A 22116-nucleotide genomic window follows, 5' to 3' on the forward strand; every position below is an offset into this window, starting at 1 on the left:
TGTAAACTGATACAGCCACTATGGAGAACAGTATAGACATTTCTTTGAAAACTAAAACTAGAACTACCATACAACCCAGCAATCCCACTACTGGGCATATATCCTGAGAAAACCGTCATTCAAAAAGAGTCATGTACCACAGTGATCATTGCAGCTCTATTTACAATAGCCAGGACATGGAAGCAAACTAAGTGTCCACTGACAGATGAATGGATAAAGAAGATGTGGCACATATATACAATGGAATATTACTCAGCCATAAAAGAAACGAAATTGAGTTATTTGTAGTGAGGTGGATGGACCTAGACTCTGTCATACAGAGTGAAGTAAGAGAAAAACAAATACCATATGGTAACACATATATGTGGAATCTAAAGAAAAAAAATGGTTCTGAAGAACCTAGGGGCAGGACAGGAATAAAGATGCAGATGTAGAGAATGGATTTGAGGACACAGGGAGGGGGAAGGGTAAGCTGGGACAAAGTGAGAGAGTGGCATGGACATATATACACTACCAAATGTAAAATAGATAGCTAGTGGGAAGCAGCCGCATAGCACAGGGAGATCAGCTCGGTGCTTTGTGTCCACCTAGAGGGGTGGGATAGGGAGGGAGGGAGATGCAAGAGGGAGGAGATATGGGGACATATGTATATGTATAGCTGACTCTGTTATAAAACAGAAACCAACACACCATTGTAAAGCAATTATACTCCAACAAAGATGTTAAAAAAATTTTTTATTTAATACGCTTAACCTACTAGGTTAGCCTAGCCTACCTTAAATGTGCTCAGAACACTTACATTAGCCCATAGTTGGGCAAAATCATCTAACACAAGCCTATTCTATAATAAAGTGTCGAATATCTCATGTAATTTATTGAATACTGTACTTGAAAGTGAAAAACAGAATGGCTGTATGGGTACTCACCAGTAACGTACCCAGCTGAAAGCACACTGGATCTGAAGAATTTTGAAGGATTGAACTACAGTTAACTGCTGGATGGTGGGGATGCTACAGCCACAGGGTCATCTGTCTCTCTTCTGATGAGGCTTGAGGATAGCCGGTAGAAAGACCTGGGGCATTGACACTTGGTTTAGCAGGCATACTGTTTGTTCTTCAGGAAGATAACCAGTTTTGACTGCATAGTTTTTCTTCTCTATGGTAAGCAAGAGCTTCCTGTATCTGCCTGCCAGGTCTTGCCAATCTCTTGTAATTAACATCCATTTCTTCTAACTTCCATACACCACTGGTGATAGCAGCAAACGCCTCTGCCAGTTTCTTTGCTGTGAACTTTCTTGGTGCCTCGGGTATAACTTCTTCCTCTGCCTCAACTTCTTTCTTCCTCCAGTTCAATCAGCTTTTCATTGGAAGGCTCTTTAGCCTCGATGCCGAGAAGCTCATGAATATCCTCTTTATCAACGTCCGATTCTAGCTGCTTCCCGAGCGCTAGCATCTGGTTACTTTACTATTTCGGCAACAGTAGAATCTTTGTTAAAAGCCTTTCAGTGCGTCCATGTAGGTCTTCAGAACTTCCTTCCAAATGCCATTCACGCATTGCTGTGTGACTTCTTCCCATGCTGCAGTGATGGTTCACATTTAGAGCGTGGTTGTGTTTGGGAGCGAATACACCACCTTTACATCAGGATGCGTGTCACAGACACGCTGTGGATGCCCTGGAGCTCTGGCCAAGATCAGCTGGAAGGGGATGTTGTTTTGCCTACAATATTCTCTTGCCTGTGACAGACAGTTAAAACAAAGTCTCCAAACAATGCTACTGTTTCCAGGCTTTCTTATTATGGTAATAACAAATGGGAAGTTGCTCACATTCTTGAATGCTCTAGGATTCTCTAATGGGTACATTAGGAAAGGCTTTAATTTGAACCCCGCAACATTTCTACCCAAAAGCAGTGTTAAATGGTCTCTGAATGCCTGACAGTGTCTTGGACTCTCCATGAATGTATGTATGTTCTGGCATATAGTTCTAGAACCAGCTTTTTTCATCAATATTAACTTTTTGTTCCGGCAAATATTTCTCACCCACAATCATCCTATACAGCTTCAACACCTTTAGCACCGGCACTGCTGCCTCACTGTTGAATTTCACATTATGAAAATTATGATGCTTTTGAAGCATTGAAACCTCCCATGACTTGCTGTAAACACTTGTGTATAAAGAGTGAATCGAAAAGACTTCTTGCCTTAGCCTGGGTCATCAGTCAGCTAAGTGGTGCACGTTTCTGTATCTGGTCTTCCACGTGACAAGTAATTTTTCAATATCATCCATTAGCCCAGCTCTTTTCTTCATGATGATGGTGTATTTAATTGATGCTGTTTCACTGCATCATTGATTCACTTCTTATCCTTTAAGATCGTTATCATCAGTGGAAAATTCCTAACTCATGTGCGATGATCATTACTGGCTTGCCACCTTCGTGCTGGGCAATTACCTTGAGTTTTATCTCAAGAGTAATTGCCTTCCTCTTCTTCCTACTGGAAGCAGCAGATGCAGATGGGCGTTTTGCAGACATTACAGGATGTGAAAACACAAACCACAGTCTGTAAAAAATGCAAGCAACACAGTACACTGAAGAGTATTGGCTGTTTACCCTCAGGATCATATATGGCTGACAGGGAGCTATCAACATCCATTTCTAATAAAAACTCTCAATAAAGTGAATACAGAGGGAACACACCTGAATATATATGGTGTCATATATGACAAGGCCATAGCTAACATAAAACATACAGTAAAAAATAAAAAAGGAAAATCTGAATAGTCTTAGATCTGTTGAAAAAACTGAATCCTCTGTTAAAAATCCTACTGCACGTTTTCATTGATGAAGTGCTTCTACTAAACATTTTAGAAAGAAACATTACTTCACATACATTTTAAAAAATTATTTATTTACTTATTTGGCTGTGCCAGGTCTTAGTTGTGGCCCGGCAGGATCTTTGTTGCGGTGTGCAGGATCTTTAGTTGCAGCATGTGAACTCTCAGTTGCGGCATGGGGGATCTAGTTCCCTGACCAGGGATGGAACCCAGGCCCCCTGCATTGGGAGCATGGAGTCTTAGCCACTGGACCACCAGGGAAGTCCCGTACACATACATTTCAAGCTATACATTCCCATCTAAGCGCTGTTGTAAACTGAATTCCACCACTTTTGAATGGTTGTATTTTTATTATTCCGTCCCAAGTATCTCATTTCCATTCTGATTTTTTCTTGATCAGTGGGTTACTTAGAAGTATGCTGCTTAATTTCTCGACATTTGAGAATTTCACAGTTACCTTTGTTTGGGGGCAGTGTGTGGTTGTTCTTGAATAAGCAGTGTGCGCTTGACACGAACGTGTATTTTGCAGCCACTGGCTTTAGTGTTCTAACAAGTGTCCATTTGTTTGATAGGTTCAAATATTTTATATTTGTATTGGTTTTCTATGTTTATTGTATCAATTACAGAAAGAGGTGGGTGAGAATCTTCAGCTGTAATTGTGAACTTGTTTTCTCCTTTAATTTTGTCCAATTTTGCTTCATCTTACTTTGAAGTTCTGTTATTAGGTTCATACTTAGGGTTATTGTATCTTCCTGCTGAATGAATCCTTTCATGATTGTGAAAGCAACTTCTCTCTGGTAAAACCCTATCATAAAATCACTTTGGTATTAACAGAGCCATATTTGCTTTCATACAGTTAGCGTTTGCATGATATAACTTCTTCCATGCTTTTACTTCTAACCTACAAACTGTATCTTTTGTAAGTAGTATGTAGTCAAGTCTTTTACTTAATCCAGTCAGACCATCTTTATCTTGCAACTGGAGCACAAGTATCGTCCACTTGTTGAAAGTTCGCTTTACACTACTTCACTTTTACGAAATACCTACATTAGTACCTGTTTTTGCTAACTGAAAGAAATCTGAAGAGGATTTTTGCTTTTACCAAAAAAAAGGCAAAATGCAAAAACAGCATTCAGCGTTTGTTTTGCAGAGAGGTGTTGCAGAGGCAGCATGCATCCTGAGCAGTGAGAGCGGCACTGCCAAGCTCCTTCCCGGGAAACTACACTCAGCATCTCAGCATCAAGGCGCCATAGCTTGGAACTGTGTCTGTGAGCATCTGTGCCTTATGTCTGTTTATTTTGTGCATCCGTTAGCTGGATGTGTCCTAAGGTACCTGCTTCTATGCTCGCGAAAGGTTTCAGAGGAAACCTCTACTTTCAATACTTCTGAATAGTGGGGGAAACTTGCATTTAGAAAAGTCCCACTTCTTCCTTCTTTCCTGCCTTTTTAATCAATTAAAAAAATAAGGATGTCATTTTCTCATTCAACTCCAAAAGCTTTTCCTACTTGGAGTTAATTTTTATTTCGGTTAAAATACATATAACACAAAATCGACCATTTTAATCATTTATAAGTGTACAATTCAGTGGCAGTAAGGACATTTACAATGTTGTACAACATCATCCCAAACAGAAAGTCTGTAACCGTTAAACAGTAACTGCCAGTTCCCCTTGCTCTCAGCCCCAGTAACCATCATTCTACTTCCTGTCTCTACTCTAGGAACATGACTGTCCCGCATATAAGTGGAATCATACAATATCTGTCCTTTTGTGTGTCTGCCATATTTCACTTAGTGTACTTTCAGGACTCGTCCATGTTGTAGCCTGTGTCAGAATTTCTTTCCTTTTTAAGAGACTGAGAAATATTCCACTGTATAGATATGCCACATTGTTTATCTGTTCATCTGTTGGGTTGTTTCCACTTCTTGGCTCTTGTGAATAATGCTGCTATGAACGTGAGTCTACAAGTACCTGCTTGAATCCTTGCTTTCAGTTCTTTTGAGTATAAACATAGCAGTGGAATTGCTGGATCATGCGTTAATTCTGTGTTTAACTTTTAGAGGAACTTTATCCAGACTTCTAAAAATATTGTTCCACTGTTGCTTAAGATTATCCATGAATTTACAGTTTCCATTGTACACTGTTTTTTCTTGCATCATGATGTGGGTTACTTTTTTTTCCTAAGGATATTCTTTTTTTCTTTTTCTTATTATTTTTTTTAATCCTAAGGATATTCTGAAAAGTTTCTTCAGCAAGGGCCTGAAGAGAAACTGGCTTTTATCTGAAAATGTCAGTAGAAACAGGGAAAATCATTTTGCTGTGTCTAGACTTATTTTCAGGCATGTTCTCTGGCACAGTAAGAGTGGCATCTACTTTCTTGACACCCCCTGTTGTTGTTAAGAAGTCAGCTGTTAAGTCTGTCACCTCTTTGAAGGTTTACAATGTTTTTCCCCATTCTGGGTACTTTTGTGTGTGTGTGTGTGGTACACGGGCCTCTCACTGTTGTGGCCTCTCCCGTTGCGGAGCACAGGCTCCGGACGCACAGGCTCGGCGGCCATGGCCCACGGGCCCAGCCGCTCCGCGGCATGTGGGATCTTCCCGGACCGGGGCACGAACCAACCTGCGTCCCCTGCGTCAGCAGGCGGACTCTCAACCACTGCGCCACCAGGGAAGCCCTCTGGGTACTTTTAAGAACCTATTTGTTTTGGGCACAGTTGTGGCTATTTTATTTATCTTGCTTGATTTAGTTAGGCTTCTTCAATCTGACATGTCAGTACTGGAAAAATTTCAGTCTCAGAATGTCACCCTCCCTCACCAGTCTCTTAATTCTCTGTCACTGATGGTCAAACCTATACTTTTCCATGTCCGCCTTATAAGTTAACACTTCTTTACAGTTTCCTGTTACTCAATGCTGTCTTGTGTTATTTTTACCAATCTTTCAGTTTGTAAAAGAACTTTTTTCTGCCACTTAACTCATGTGCTGAATTTCTAATTTTAACCATCATGTCTCATTTCTGTTAAGTTCTATTCAGCTTCTTTCCAAATCTGGTCATTTCTGGCAATCTCATTCTTTCATCATATTCCTATACTCTCATTTCTTCAAACATACTAAACACTTCAGAATATAAAATAAGTGCTGGATCATTCCGGAACCTACAAACTCTGCACGTTTAATATGGCAGCTTCAGGTTTGCATTGACTCTTGCTCGTGGTAGCTTTCAGTTTTCATATTTGTGGATACAGTGCATTTGATTGTGAATAACAGTCCTTGGAACTATCTGTGGGACTCCTTTGAGGCCTGGCTTGAAGGTGATTTTCTCTATAGAGAATGCAAGTTTTCCTCTTCTTTTGCCTATTGGAGATATCTAATCAACAGTGCCAATTCTAGATCCAAAACTGTATAAAGAAGCTTCTGGTAAGAAATTCCCAGGGAAGACGTTTCCCACTAAGGTAGGTAGATATTTCTACTTATTCTTTTCAGAAAACTTTGTTTTTGAAAGTTCATCCATGAAAGATTTTGGTTTGAAGGGGGCTGACGTTAGGCGGGGATCTTCGATCTCCTACTCTGAGCTCACAGGTAAAAATCCAGGCTCTAGGCCTTTGTCTGCGCGACTTGATTTCAATTTAATTCCTTTTAGTACAGCTACAGCTGTCTAGGAGAATCAACGAGCTATAGGAAAGTGGCTTCTTTATTTTCTTCCTTTATAGAGATGATTATTTTAGATACTACCATTCTAAAACTTGTAATAATTTCATTTTCCTTTGTAAACTCTTAAACTATAATGGGTCAGAAGAGCGACAAAGAATTTTGATCTCTTACCTTTTTAGAACCATTAACCCGTCACTATCTGGTTTTTTGGTTAACTGTCACTTCTAAAGGTAGTTAATCAGTGGTGTTCCTTTACGGAAGTGTGACAGGAGTTTCAGCTTGGCTGGGGAGAAGCTTGTTCCCATGTTAGCATTGTAATAACCACTCAGAAATCACTAGAGCATCAAATTTCTGTGCTTTTAAGATGAGTTCCTGGCGCAAACTCTTACACCTGTAACACTGATGAAGTGTGTGTTGACTCTGCAACCAGAGAATAATGCCAATAAACGGAGTCAAAACATTATATGAATACTTTAATGCAAAATGCTTAACACTTAAAATTAGCAAAGCTTCATTTAAATTAAAACTCCGTTTAACTAAAGATGGTTAACCCCAAGAATGGTGCAGTAGTTGACCTCTGCTATATAATGCCAGTCCTAAGGCAATACAACATCCAAACGTCGGTGGTCGCTTCCTCCACTGCCCTTCTGAACCCTAAGGGGTCGGGGAGAGGGTACTCAGACACAACAAAACACAACCCAAATAAACTGCGCGGTGATTCCTAAGAGTTATAACCCATTTGACTAAGCTGTCCAACCACACAGCTGGGGAGTAACTGCAGGTCTTGTTCCAGAGCTGATACGGGCTTCTGTTTTTACAGCTGGGTAGAAGCTCTGCACTAGGTGAGAAGTCACAGTTTAAGGATGCATGTTCTGTAAATAGTTACTACATATACACATTTAGTGTCTGTAAACACTAGAAATATACATTAGACAGAGTACCCTTACCAGGTGGGTACAGTTTAAAAAAGAAGATGAGGTAACATGAGTCTCAAAGTCCACAGGATTCCTGCCTGAAGAGTTTGAACAGCTGCCAGTAATTCACTTCCAATGTGCAGGGGTAAGGTGCCTCTGGGACCCTCAGGGTTTGCCAAAACCGGATTCACTGGCTTTCAGCATAGCAACCGCATCTTTCACTGCATGGTAGATAACATTCTTCACCTGAAAAAACGAGAGAAAATATGGTCAGTTTACCATGAGATCTAAAATCTGTCCGTAAGAATAAACCTTCCCCCTACCAATTTTATAGCATGCTCTTGAAATTTAAAACTCAAAATTCAATATGAAATGTTAATAATACTTGAAAGGCCCCTGGGCTCCTTTAGGCTGTTATTTTATACACATTTTAAACCCATGCCCCCTTTGAAGAACTTAAAAGCTCATTTTCCCCCTTCCAGAGGCTTTGATCCTACGTGGCCCTGCCCCCAGTGAGCGCAGACACAAGCAAGCCCCAAGGTACAGCTCTATTTTTCAGAGTTTATCTATTTCCCTAGTTTTCCAAACATGGAATCATGTTAGATGACTCACTACTGAAAGCCTCTAAACCAAAATGAGATTTCCTCCATGTTTATTCCTCCTTTGCCTAAGTAGGTAGCAGGACTAGACATAAAGCCAGTTCATCAACTCACTGTACCAAGTGTGGTGGTATGGCCAAGTTTGCTGATTATTTTTATAGGGTCGGTAATGAGCTACGGAGCCAGAGTCAGAGAATGCCAGGAATCACGGCCATTTTTACCTGTAATTTATCTTCATGATTCGTATGAGTCTGTGACAGATAGCGGAATTCCTGAGTAAGCCAGAAGCAGTGTTTAACATGCTCTGGAGAAACGAAATCTTCAGCCACTTTGATACAGCTATATAAGTTATGAACCTGGAAGACAACAGGCCACACGGTCACACGTGCCGAAGTTTACAGCGTAAGGAGAATGAAGACTAAAGTAATGGCTCTTGCCTGATGCGGAGCTCCTGCTGGGATAAATACCACATCTCCAAGAAACTGCACGATGGCCCAGCCCTGGACTCCATACTCCTGATGAAGACGCTTCCTTAGTGATCGGTCTAAATACCAGCTCTGATCATGAATGGGATCGTGGTCTGCGGGGTTTTCTTGACCTTGCTCTTCTGATACCTAGAACACATTCCGAGTATTATGAAACTGAGTGACACGCTGGGTCTCCATGAGGGCATTTTGCCCCCTGGACAGTGTGGGCAGTCAGTCAGTAAATGTCAGGCCTTCTTTAACACGTGTCCCTGTTGGCAGAAAGAGAAAATAGCACTCAAAGACATTAACTGAATGACCCAAGGGGAAACTGAAGGAAAATGCGGGTTCCCTTCTGTCACTTCCTGTGAACCGTGAGTGGCAGTCTGCATATTTTTGTAAACACTGTTAGGACAGTATCTTGGCCTAGGCTTTTGAATGTCAGTAGACTTAAGCTCCTTAGAAATAGACTTGCTAGACTGCAGTTCTTAAACATCTGTATTCACTTAACAATGTGAGTTATGAAACAGTCCCACAGTTGGCTGTAGGTTAAACTCGTTTACTCTAGACCCAGTATCTGGCAGCACAGACTCAGGGTGACACTATCAAAGGGACAGTATGGCGACCGGCAGGTTTTCTGGAAGAGTCAAATTATCCTTAGCGAGAAACATCTTGATTGAAGCAAATGCTGGTTAAGGGTCTAACCTGGCACCAGGCAGCAGGCTAGGAGCGTTCCTATCCACTCCTCGTGAACAACTGAAGAATACCAGCCACAGATATCTGGGCCGCAACTGGCAGCCTCAGTGGCGAACAGGTTAAAAACTGAATATGCCCATCTTTCCAGCTGCCTAGAACTTCCACACAGAACCCTTGCTGAACAACCTGCTAACTACTGGAAACCTGGAATCTTCAAAGTCCCTATATCCCTTTCCCGCATAAGCTAATGACCACAGTAGGGTGTGAGGTCTTCCTGACCTACTACTAAATGAGGGTGGATAAAACCAACAGGGACCTCAGTAACTCACTTGAAGCACAGCTATCAAGAGCAGAGAAATGATACATGGACTTCTGAAGTGCTTAGATTTTTAAGGCAAAAAACAAATAGACACTACGTGATCATCAGAGGAACTACCCTGAAGGGAGAGCACAAAAACTTCCAAATGCACTATGACATAACACACAGACATAAGAAAAAAGATAAGTTTCCCTGTTTTCAGAGGTGTGAGCCTAATCATCTAGAAATCGTTGTTCCTTAGCAACCAGCTTCAGCCTATCCAATCTGAGATGCACAGATCTAACTTTCGAAGCTGCGATTATTCTCCAGTAACCCAGTCAGGTCTCGACATGTAGTATAACACTGCTATTCTGCCTCTCTCTCTTCACATGCCATAGGGTAAGGAGCACACCTTTTTAAGAAATTCTCGTATCTTCTCTGTGTCCTTAGCAGCATATATGTGCCAGAGGGCTCCTGGCTTCTCTTTTCCTTCAATAAATCGCTTTATTGTGAGTTCATCAGAATCTCCGTCTTGGATGGTCTTAAGGACTTCTGGAGCAAGAGAGAGCAAACATCAGACCACAACGTCCCAGCTCAGAGAATAAGCCCCACTTTTATGCTCAGCACCCTACCTTCTTCTTGGTCACACTGTCCTTTGGGAATTCCCACATAGACCATGACATTAGCCGCATCAGATACATCTAAGTGAAGATTTGTCGTCCCATATTTCCGATCTTCTGGAGTAATTAATCCTGCAAACAGAAAATGCCTTAAATTTACCGAGACAGCAAAGACTGCCTGAGTCTTTCCCACTCCCTGGAATACGTGATCACAAAACTTAAAAGCTACCTTTCTGATCATATAAAAGTAATGGAACAATATTTAACATTAAGTTATTTTATCCTTTCAACTTTGGGGAAAAAAGTTCTTATTAAATGTTTATTTGTAAGAATAAAAAACCAACTCCTAACACTAGCACTTGTTTCTGGTGATAGGCAAAATAGGTTTCCTCCTGCTGAGAACAACTAAAAATCCTTGATGAAATTATTTTGAAACATATTTTTTTAATGAGTCAATATGCTGGCAAGAAAAGAAAGCCAAACCTAGAAAGCAGGGCTCGGGAACGTACAGTGGACTCTGCTGAGGCTGGATTTGCCAGAAGGATGTTTGCTCAAGCAGGGGAGCTCAAGCTTTGGTTGACACAGACTAGAAGGACTCTGGGGCAAGACGTAAGATGGGGAGTCTAACAGAAACCCCCCTCAGAAACGGGTAAAGCTGGGACCTCAAATGACTATGTACTCAGTGCAAGAAGGAACGCTGCCCACGTGTTCCTTGGATCCCTCAACTGCGGAAGAGGTGAGCCTGAGCACGAGGTCCGCGCTGGTACTCATAATCCGAGACGCTAACCTCTCACCCCAGGAGAAGGCTCATTTGTTCAGCATTCACCCTGAGGCTCGCCAAGCCCTGCGGTTACCTTGGACGCACGTCCTGACATGCAGTCACTGCTTCTTGAATGGGCAGCAGAGCCAAGCATAGCTCGGGTGGGCAAGCCGAGGCTGTTTTCTAACCTGCCAGGCCCTGAAGCAGCCCTGTCTCATTCGGAGGCCAAGGAACTTCTCTCTGGCTTGCAGGGGTCTGTGGTTTAGGAGCAGCTATACACAGGAGAGGGGACCTTATCATTTCAACCGCGGACCATGGCCCTAGGGCTCTGCCGCACTTTCCTTTCTTTCCAGTTTGCTGAAATATCAGCCCTAGGAGGAGGTAAAGCAACAGATATTGGACAAAAATCATAGGATATATGAGATTTCCTTTAAAATAGTAAAGGAAAAATATAAAGGGAGGAAATAAGGAAACAATTATGGAAAAAGAACCTGAGAGCTGTTGTAACTGGGGGATGAGTATATGGGAAGTCACTGTCCTGGACTCTCACGTTTTCAGTGCATTTGGAAAATTTTCTATAGTACAAAATAAACAAGTAAAATCTGAGAAGAGAAAAAAACAATTAACACGAGAGAAGGCAAACGAATGAAATGAACAGTTATTCACGACGGCACGGAGGAACACCCAGTCTGATTGCATTTATATAAAGCGCAAAGGCAGGTTAAACACTAAAGAATATTCTGCAGGAACACGAACATACGGTAAAGCTATAAATGTAAGGAAATGATAAACACAAACGTCAGGGTGTTGGCTAACACGGGGCAGGAGGAAGGAGACGGAGCTGGGAGGAGGGACGAACGGTGAGCAAGTCTCAGAGCCTCGTCAGAAGCCGCTTGCTGGTTTGGCTGTTGCCAAACTGAGTAAAAAGTGTTCCGCAGAAGAGGAAGGAAATGACACCTACCCAGCCGTCAGCCCCAAGTCCAGCCAATCCCAGCTACGGGTGACGGCACACTGATAAAACCAGGCTCTAAACTGAGAGAGCCTGAACTCAGATGGAACCAAAAACAACGGTCCCAGGGAAAGGATTCCCAGAAAATAGAAAATCCTGAAACAAAACACACCATGGACTTTTATGAAAAGAACACAAGCTGACACCGTAGGGGCTGCTGGGTGACAGAGCACTGGGGTTGGAGGCTGGGTCAAGCCTAGATAGGAGACAGAAGTCCTCCTCCCAGACCTGCCACTAGATGCCCCTTGGATATCCTGATCAGGTCACCGTCCCCTCTATTGTCCTGAAGTCCTGGTCCCCATGTGTAGTGCTGGTGCTGGAGCTGGAGAGAGGGTGACTGTGTGGTCTTTCCAAAGAGCCTTTCACTCTACGTCGTCTGTAGAGGAGTCACAGCTCAGTCACCCAACTTCTGAAAAATGACCGCTCTCTAATGATGTTTATGATAAGGTGTGAGGTGTTTGAAAATGAACACGTTTTCTTTATTTTCAATCCCTAACTGCTTACTCTGAACGGGAACAATTTTGATAGGAAAAGCTATTATAGAGTAACACTGCCCTCTATCTGTTGGTATCTAGGAGGAAAAGAGTTGCTGTCAAGCCATTTAAACCAAGCCGACTATTTATTTTGAGAACTTCTCAAATAACCACTTCTACCCTGTAAAGCTGCATCATTTCTGTGAGGCATGGATAATCACTCTGCAACACTACACCATTTGCTTTAGCGGAAAAATGCTTCCATTTACGTAAATTCATTGCAAATCTTCCCTGTGAACAGAATATGCCCTGAAGTCCCAGCCATCCAGCTTCTCTGAAGGGCTCGGGGGAAGGGAACATCTGGGCATCTAGGCTGTGGCAACTTCCCAAGGTAAACTCCCCTCTTGGAACGTCCCCTGAGCTCACTCCAGGCGCTTCCCCGGGCGACCCCACCGGAACAGAAGAAGTGGGGGGCTGAGGTCCAAGCCCTCCCTCTCCCAACAGCATCTGGAGAACGTGGCAAAGCTGCCAGAAGACTCTGGCCTGCCACCCTCAAGTCTGAGAGACTGGAGTTGGGATCATTATGGGAGGAAGGAAATAAATCGGAGAAATACAATTCCAAGGGTGTTTTCAGTACTAGCTTAAGTAGCTAACTACTACCCACCAACACAAAACATTGAATTTAAGAGTAGCAGATGCTGAAACAGCTGGAATGCTAGCAGACTGACCTAAACGTCTGGCAACATTAAAACAATTAATAAAATTACATTCATTCAATTGTGTACCATGCAACCGTTAAAAACGATCACACTAAAAACCATTAAGCAACATGTAAAGGTTTTACTGTATAATATTAGGTGTAGGAGAAGCTTTTTAAATGGCATGTGCCCTACAACTGCAACTATGAAACGGAAATATACATGCACGTGGCCAAGGAATGAAAGGAAATATGCAAACATGAAGACTACTGCTGTGTTAAGGGTTAGGGTTATAGACGTTTTCCATCTCTCCCTCCCCAAAAATCAATGTTCCAAACATTCTGACTTGCCTTACTTCTGTAATAATTTTTTCAAGTGAGCCATTTCCTCCTTACCATAAGCATTATACATCTTGGGACCCAGATCTGGCCTAACAAAGTAGTTTGGCAGCCTCGAGGCCAAGTTCAGTTTGCCATCTCTCCTTGTGTACTCAGGCAGTGGAATGTTGGCCATCAGATCATCAAACCTAGGACGAGAGAACCATGAATTTGCAAAATAAGCTTGTGTTTCTAATATATCGTGGGATTTGATTTGTTCCTTCTACACCAAAAGGAACAACGAAAATATCTGTGCTCGTGAAGATGGAGATAGCTATCATTAACAACATTTAAGATTAGCATATGATATCACTTATATGTGGATTCTAAACTATGATACAAATGAACCTATCTATGAAACAGAAACAGAATCAGGGACACAGAGAATAGACTGGTGGTTGCCAAGGGGGAGGGGGTTGGGAAAGTGTAGGAGTGGGAGTTTGGGATTAGCAAGTGCAAACTGGTATATATAGGATGGATAAACAACAAGGTCCTACTGTAGAGCACAGGGAACTATATTCGATATCCTGTGATAAACCATAATGGAAAAGAATATAAAAATGGAGTGTATAGATATGTATAACTGATTCACTTTGCTGTACGGCAGTAATTAACACAACACTGTAATTCAACTATACTTCAATAAAAAATAAATTAAAAAAAACCAATATTTAAGATTAGAATTATAGTGCTTATGAACAAAGACATCTTTCTCTCCTACATCACACATATATATCAAAATGATCTCAAGGGCTTCCCTGGTGGCGCACTGGTTGAGAGTCCGCCTGCCGATGCAGGGGACGCGGGTTCGTGCCCCGGTCCGGGAAGATCCCACATGCCGCGGAGTGGCTGGGCCCGTGAGCCATGGCTGCTGAGCCTGTGCGCCCGGAGCCTGTGCTCCGCAACGGGAGAGGCCACAACAGTGAGAGGCCCACGTACCGCAAAAAAAAAAAAAAGATCTCGAATACTGCAGACAAAAATCTGAGCAACAAATTCCTGACGTTAAGTAGTGACACTAAGGGATATATTATTCATTAGTTCTGAGGATTCTCTGCAAGGTTCAAGCTCAATTCAGGAAAATGGATCTAGCAATTCTGCTGTCTTGTCTAAAGCAACGATATCACTGTATTATACCCAACCCTAGCACGTCTGATCTCACTCCTGCCTCCACATCAGTGTGTGCACGTCTGAGTCGGCCTCTTCTCTGGCGGAGCACTACAGTGGAAATGCGTGGAGTTTTCACTAGTGAACCAGATTTAAAAGTCAGTAACTTCATCTTACCACCTCAAAAAAAGTTTATCCTACCAAGTCAAGGACCGGATCATCTCTCCCCTCCCCATAATCGTACCTGGAGGGCATCATATCTCTAAAATCTTCTCCTGGTGGCCAGTCCTTAAGTTTCAGCACCATTGGCTCTTTTTCATTTTTCAAGCGGTCTGCAAGGTAACCGGAATTACTGAACTGCTACTGTTCATAACTCGGAAACAGACCAAAATGGACGGCAAATGAGCACTTTAAGCCTTAACAATGCAAATAAAACTTATCTCTGCAAGATCTTCATAACCTGATACATCTGATATACAAATATTATTCTTCAATATTCCCCTCCTGCAAATGGCCCATTATTTTGTTTCTACAGTGCCGAGAAATCCATTCATGCCCAGGAAGCAGCAAGGGGTAGCAAGCTGGAGAGCACCAACAAGTCTGTGTGGCAGCCCTGTCTTTTCTAAATGCTTATCCAGCTGCTCCTCCTTGGGATTTCGGCCACTCCCTTTTGTCTATTCCACATAGGCGGTGTTTTGACAGATCCAATCTCCTCCTATACAGTGTTCTAGAAGAAGTGAGCAGCCCCCCAACTAACGAACAGCAATTTAACAATCAAAGGGCCACAGATTTTAGAAAACCCAGTTTTCTGAGGCCAGCATGAAATAGAAATGACTTACTTTGCTCAGAGAGACTGAAGCTACCTGATGTTCTGTCCAGGGACAACTAGGGCTAATAGGGCCCACTCTCCCCCGCCTCCCCATCTTCTAGGTGACACGTACAGGGTTTAGTCAGAACTGTTTTTTTGTAATAGCACAGTTACCCACTGCAGGTGATGTGAAGGAACCAAGAACCAAGGAGCTCTAATTGAAAAAAATACGTTGACAATTATGAGTAACAGCAATGATAACTATCATTTCACTTCTTGCTGTGTTCCAGTCTCTGCTCAAGTGTTTTAACCATTTAGTCCTTGTAACTAAATCCAACATCCCAGTGAGATCTGGCACTATTTAATATTTCTGCTTTTGGATGAGGAAATTGACATATGCCTGAGGCCATCCAGCTATTGAAATTAAACAGCAGAACTGAAACTGGAACCCAGTTTCAAACCTTATATTCATGAGGACTAACATTTGTATAGCGTCCTGTAGTCATCCGAGTCCCATAACCTAGTTTGAACAGGTGCACACTCCAGGAGACAAGAAACAGGAAAATACGGGTACAGTGTATGTTCAGGACACCAGTGGCGTCTCAGCATGGGTGGTGTACCAGGGGATCTGGGCAGCAGAATCATCAGTATGGAAAAGGCAGGCTGCGGTGGACTCTGGGCTGCTGTAACCATTTGCAGGCATGAGGAAGTGTGAGCCCCAGAAAGATGCAATTACCAAGCTCACGTACACAGCAAGTACATATCAAGAGTCAGGATTTGAACACAGGCCTAACTGGAGAGCACACTGTAGTACGTGTGGCCCTCGATCCCCTTTCAAAGGACCTGCTGCCCAGACACAGCTTTGGGGTCTGCGTCAGCTGCAGAGAGCTGTCCTGCCAGGTCATGCCCTCCGTGGGGCACCACCACCTGGAGGCCGAGGGAGGTGAGGGGATGAAGGCCCTGACTTTCCCCACTTCAGCCCAGTCTGAGACAATGAGAGGCGATGCCTGCTACAGAGCTCCCTGCCAGGCTGGCTGAGGCTCCGCTGGCCTCCGCCGCAGCCCGCCCCTCTGCCAGCCCAGTCCTGCTTCCTCCCCCATCTCAGACGTTGATCCCCAGGGAAACACCTTACGTCTGAAACCCAACCTTAACCTCTACGTGTGGAAACCCCCATCATGCCCTACTTAGAGTTAGCTAAACCTTTGTTCTAAAGTTCGTTGAAAGTGCGGGCCATAACCTGCAAACGTGGGTAATGGGAAATAAGGAAGCAGGAGATTACAAGGTAAAAATATGTCGTGAAAGAATGAGAATGATAAATGAGCAAAGTTGAATTACTGAGTCTAATAAGAATGAACTGGCCAAGCCCTCCAGTGCGGGTGGGAGCATGAGGCCAGGTGCCTGTGCTGACGAAGGGGTTCTTGCAAACAGTTTACTGACTGGCCAATGCACGGAAAGGGCCCAAGCTCGGCACCAGACACTCAAGCCTCCTTGCCACCACCATGCCCCTCGCCCAGGTGAAGCAGGCAGTGACCCCTCGCCCAGGTGAAGCAGGCAGTGACCAGGATAACGTGCGTTCAACGGATTCACGTTCTCTGGTACTTTCAGCTCTACTTATCTTGTTAAACATAATGAAGAGGCTATATAAAACCACGAGCTTTGAGTCACAAGCCCTGGCCCTGTGCTCCCCTCCCCTTGGGCACATTTCTGTCACAGGACAGACCTGGAGCCACCTGAAGAAGAGGTGACTAAAACCTCACTCTCTAAGGAACTACAAAGCAATCTGCCTCAGTTCAAAAGCATAAACTTTGTAAAAAGAAAGGGGAAGAGGAGATAAGACACTGATTTTAAACTCCAGAGTCACAGAAAATGCTGTCGCTGCCGCTGGAGGGCCACAGACTGCTGCTACTCCCGTGCCCCCTCCTTTCACATCCTCAACCCCCTTAAAAGGTCTTTAATACATACTCGGAACATCTTCAAATCCATCCCAGAAGTCTCCTACTGTGGCTCCTGTGATGATTTCATTGGTTCTGCAATTAACGAGGTCAACTTCCTGATTTCCAAACTCTTTCCTGAAGGATTCTGGTTTCCAAAGTTCAGTGTTCAGTTTATGATGCACTCCTGACACCATCACTGGCTAAGAGGAGAGAACGAAGACTTTAGTTTGAACTCCCCCAGCTCCGTCCCTTCACCCGAGGCAGCCCTTTCTCAAACAGCTGCTGACGTGTTTCTCTGTGGCTGGTCCCCAGTCTCAGATCCCAAAGTGACAGCTTAGTCCCCTGAGTCACCTGCTACACACACCCCTCAAACTACACTAGTGAGCTTCTAAGAGCAAGGATCACACCTTCCAACTCAGATCCCACTACTCACAGAATACCAATGCCAAGGCCCAGGGCTGGGCAGGGGGTGTGAAGCAGAGACAAAGGCAGCGAGAGCGCCCGGTCCAAAGAGGATGCTGCCTCTGGCCTGCAGCTTATTGCTAGCAGGCAGGGATATGGCCCTGGATTGCCACGTCTTTGGTTATCCAAGACAAGCCACAAATCCTGATCTTTACGTGAAAGAGCCTGACTGAAATACTGGCAACAAGTTCAACTTTTAAAAAACATTATCTAATCTAAACAGAACATGCTGGTGGACTGTATTCGGTCTGTCATTGTCATCGTGAGCAAATCTCGTTAGAACACAGGACTGAAAACAATAATTTTTTTTTGGTTAAATACATACATTTTTCTATTTGGCAATTCCCCAAGTCCTGGCCTTGTCCAAGAGCAAAGTGTTCCTTTAGTGAGGACTCCATTTGGCCCAGAAGAGAAGACAAAGATCCAGAAAACATAAACGAAAACAAGAAGGCAGAGGAGCAGGTCTGCGAAGCCACACGTCTCCTGAACTATCAACCAGACCTTAAGACTGAACATCACTGCCCTTTAAAAAGCAGGCTCCTTCCCCTGGGAGACTACACACCAGTTCCAGGTTGACACCACATGGCTCAGGGCCACCTAAGGTTGTCTTCAGCACAAGGTTCTAATTCATGGAAGAGGGATGCCTGATTTTTATCCTATTTTGTGTAATCCCCCAAACCCCACCAGCCGTAGTCATATTCCCACTTCTCCTATTGAAGTTGATCACACAAGAATCACCAAGAGCCCAGAATGCTCTCATCAAAAATCCAGGGATGACTGACTGGAAGCAATCAGAACCTCATCAGAGAACACAGAAGACATGTCTGTGACTCACAGCCACCCTCTGCTCTAACTGTATCCACAGTAAACAATAAGAAGAGATAAAGTATATGCCATTCATAATCCAGGAAGGGGGCGGGGGGGGGGGTTGTCAGGAGTCTACCAAAGGCACCGAGACGGGGATGTGAAGTGGGTTGGAAAGCAGAGGCCCCGCTTACCTGCCCCTGCTTCCAGCACTCCCTGAACACGTTCCAGTTGCTCTTGTTGTTGGGATCCTGCAGGCACAGCAGGCGACTGTCGCACAGCCAGTAGTGAGGAGTGTCGAAGCCCAGGATGCTGGGCTTGATGGTCAGTCCTTGCGGCCGCTTAGATAAATCGGAGCAGGTCTTATTTTGCACCAAAGAGGCGAAGATGTCATCAAGGATTTTTGGTGTATTCTTGAGTCCATTTTCTGTCTGAATTTGAAAAAAAAAAACACGAGTCTTAAATATGTCATTTCCTACCATCAAAAAACCCATTCCTGGGCTTCCCTGGTGGCGCAGTGGTTGAGAGTCTGCCTGCCAATGCAGGGGACGTGGGTTCGTGCCCCAGTCTGGGAAGATCCCACATGCCACGGAGCGGCTGGGCCCGTGAGCGTCCGGAGCCTGTGCTCCGCAACGGGAGAGGCCACAACAGTGAGAGGCCCGGTACCGCAAAAAAAAAAAAAAAAAAAACCCATTCCTATTACGGTAGGATGAGCATACATTACATATCCAGGAAAGAAGCTAAGCCACGAGAGAATCTTACCCTCAAAAAGGTAAGTCCTCTTCCTCTGCCTGACATCACAGCTCTCGGAAGTGGGTACAGGAAAAAGTGTTGACAGGTGAAAATGACCCGCCCAGAATTCTAACCATGTGAAGCCCATGTGCCAGTGACACAGCCTCTGTACCCACGAAGGAGAGCATGGGACTCGTCCTGCTTTCTATTTCACTTTCTCCCTGCTCTAACTCCAATTCATCTTTACGAGGTGGAGTAATAAACAATAAAATAAATGCGTACCTTTCCTGCAGAGGAATTCAAGAGATTTCGGAGGAAACCAGAATTGTTGTTGCTTACAGGTGTCAGAATTGTGCTGTTAAAGGTGTGGAGGACTGTGTTGGATTTGCTCAAGGGGGGTAGGGGTGGAAGGCATTTGATTTCATTCTTTAAAATTGGCATCGTTGGTTGTTTTTCTAAGAACAAATCAAAAACATCCAGATGGAAAAGCATTCTGAAAAGGCAAATCCCTTACGAGCCTTCTACAGACAGAATTACTCTGGAACTTGGTTTTCATTTACTAGAACCCAGAAAACTTAAGAGGACAAATGACATTACTGATATAGACATGGATTTCCAACTGCTGTTAAAAAAATTAATATCCAAGGTGATCCTATGGTAAACTGCATTTTTTGTTTGTTTGTTCCTGGTATACAAAATACAATTGATTTTTGTAAATTAACATTGTAACTGTCAACCCTGATAGATATGTTTACAAATACAGATTCTCTTAAGACTTTTCCCATGTATAATTAGATTGCTTAAAAGTACCAACAGTTCTATCCCTTTCTTTCCAATCCTAACATCTCTTTGTTTGTTTACCTTACTGACTTAAATGGCTAAAACTTCCAATACAATGTTTAATAAAGGAGTGAAAGCAGGAATCCTTGTGTCATGCCTGAACACAGAGGGAAACTTAAAAATTACTCAACGAATGAAAAACTTCAATCATAATTTAGGATGTTTGTTGTTAGTTTTATTGTAGAAACTCATTAGATTAAGGACGTTCCCTTCTATTCCTAAGGTTTTTTTAAAAAAAATTATAAATAGGCTTTGAATTTTACTCTTTTTCTGCATCTCTTCACATGACTTTTCCCCGCTTTTTTAATGTTAAAACTACAGCTGCATTTCTGAAGCTCTGCTTGGTCACGCTGTATGATTCTTTTATTTATAGTGCTAAATTCTATTCACTGAGATGTTGTTTAGGATCTTTGCATGAAAGAAACTGATCTGCAATTTTCCTTTCTTTAACACAGCCAGAAAGCAGAATCACCAAAATCCTAATCTAACTACCTGATTCCAAACCCATGTTCTTTATACTGTCATCAAGCATCCTGAGACAACAGCACAGATGAAAAATATAAAGCTGAAGCCAGGATGTTGCAACTTAGACAAAATAGGAAATACACACAGGGTTAAAGGCAGAAAGGCAAAAACCACTATTAAAACACACACGTCTCAGCCCACTCCATTCTTGCCAGACACAATCTCAACCTTACCTAGAGTTCTATCGTAAGCAGAAGTTCTCTCTCTGGCGCTGCATGTGTGTCAGGTCTCAGGGCGACTACAGGGAACCACTTTCCACTCCACACTACTTCTAACCGCTCTGTTCTCACCGTAACTAAGGCTGCCAGGACCCTCTGGGAACAGACGAAAGTTCTCAGGGAGGCAGGAAACACTCACCCTTGTTTTCCTTGTTGACATTGCCGCTGGTCAGGTCTGCCAGCCAGTTCAAAGGAGATGTGCTGGCTGGACAGGCAGGCTTCACGCTGCTGGCCGGCTTGGACGCAGCCTCCCCACCTACAGCCACGGGCTCCAACACCGAGGGGCTCTGCTGGAGCCCGGCACCAAGAGTCGATTTTTCTCCAACCAAGGAAGTCTGTGGTGAGTGCAGAAGGAGAATCTTGCACAAGCTGAAAAATTACGTTTCCCTTTTCTTACCTTCTCCCCTAACTGCTCACCAGTAAGAAAGAAATATCCAAAACAAAACCACCTAATAGCCCTGGACATCACCACCACTGCAGTAATCTCTCAACAACAGAGCAGAACTATGTAGGAGAGATTTTAATCTTTTAGCTTTTAAGTATTACTAGTAAAAATATAAGATGCAAGTGAAGAATGTAAATACAGCAAGATATCCACCCCCACCCTCGTATCCCCATCTCATGCTTGTTCATGTCCCTATCACTCCGTTCACCATCTTGCTTTGGAACGCCCAGTTTGTGCCCATCTCCCCTGTGAACTCACCCCTGTATCATGAATAGGCACCCAAAACCCAGTGGCTGAGTGAGTGAACGAATAAATGAGGCAAGGTAGGAAATACAGCTGTGAATTCAGAAGGAAATGGGATGCAGAAAAAAGAAAATGCTCTTTTGATTTAGCATAGTGTAGTAGGCTTTCAAAATTGATGAACGTGGGCTTCCCTGCTGGCGCAGTGGTTGAGAGTCCGCCTGCCGATGCAGGGGACACGGGTTCATGCCCCGGTCCGGGAGGATCCCACATGCCGCGGAGCGGCTGGGCCCGTGAGCCATGGCCGCTGAGCCTGCGCATCCGGAGCCTGTGCTCCGCAGCAGGAGAGGCCACAACAGTGAGAGGCCCGCGTACCGCAAAAAAAAAAAATTGATGAACAGCCCTAAAAAGAATTCAAAACATAAACTGAACAACAAAAACTGGACAGACAGATCACACCACTTATTTTTCTATTACTTAAAAAACTGCCTTGACAACTCAGCTAGTGCGTCTATACATACATAAGAAGGAAAAGGGAGAGTCAAATTCCTGTTGTGGTCCAGGCCCTCACTCTACATGTGATATAATTCTGTGATGCCCAATTACCAGCACTGTTTAC

General features: G+C 43.6%; 1 protein-coding gene across 1 annotated transcript in view; it reads right to left on the reverse strand.

The window, feature by feature from the left end:
* Positions 1 to 4340: 4340 nt before the first annotated feature.
* The window catches only part of KDM3A (lysine demethylase 3A), a 65458-nt gene continuing 47682 nt past the window's right edge, over positions 4341 to 22116 (reverse strand). Inside the window, exons 16-26 of the mRNA XM_030837441.2 lie at positions 20952 to 21147; positions 19512 to 19684; positions 18692 to 18928; positions 17260 to 17431; positions 14734 to 14821; positions 13404 to 13534; positions 10081 to 10200; positions 9861 to 10000; positions 8428 to 8604; positions 8212 to 8346; positions 4341 to 7637 (exon numbers count right to left, since the gene is read on the reverse strand). Of these exons, the coding sequence (XP_030693301.1) occupies positions 7557 to 7637; positions 8212 to 8346; positions 8428 to 8604; positions 9861 to 10000; positions 10081 to 10200; positions 13404 to 13534; positions 14734 to 14821; positions 17260 to 17431; positions 18692 to 18928; positions 19512 to 19684; positions 20952 to 21147 (1650 nt within the window). The 3' untranslated portion in view covers positions 4341 to 7556. The remainder of the gene's footprint in view (positions 7638 to 8211; positions 8347 to 8427; positions 8605 to 9860; positions 10001 to 10080; positions 10201 to 13403; positions 13535 to 14733; positions 14822 to 17259; positions 17432 to 18691; positions 18929 to 19511; positions 19685 to 20951; positions 21148 to 22116) is intronic.

This window comes from Globicephala melas, chromosome 12, assembly GCF_963455315.2.
Source record: "Globicephala melas chromosome 12, mGloMel1.2, whole genome shotgun sequence".
Classification (NCBI taxonomy): Eukaryota; Metazoa; Chordata; class Mammalia; order Artiodactyla; family Delphinidae; genus Globicephala; species Globicephala melas.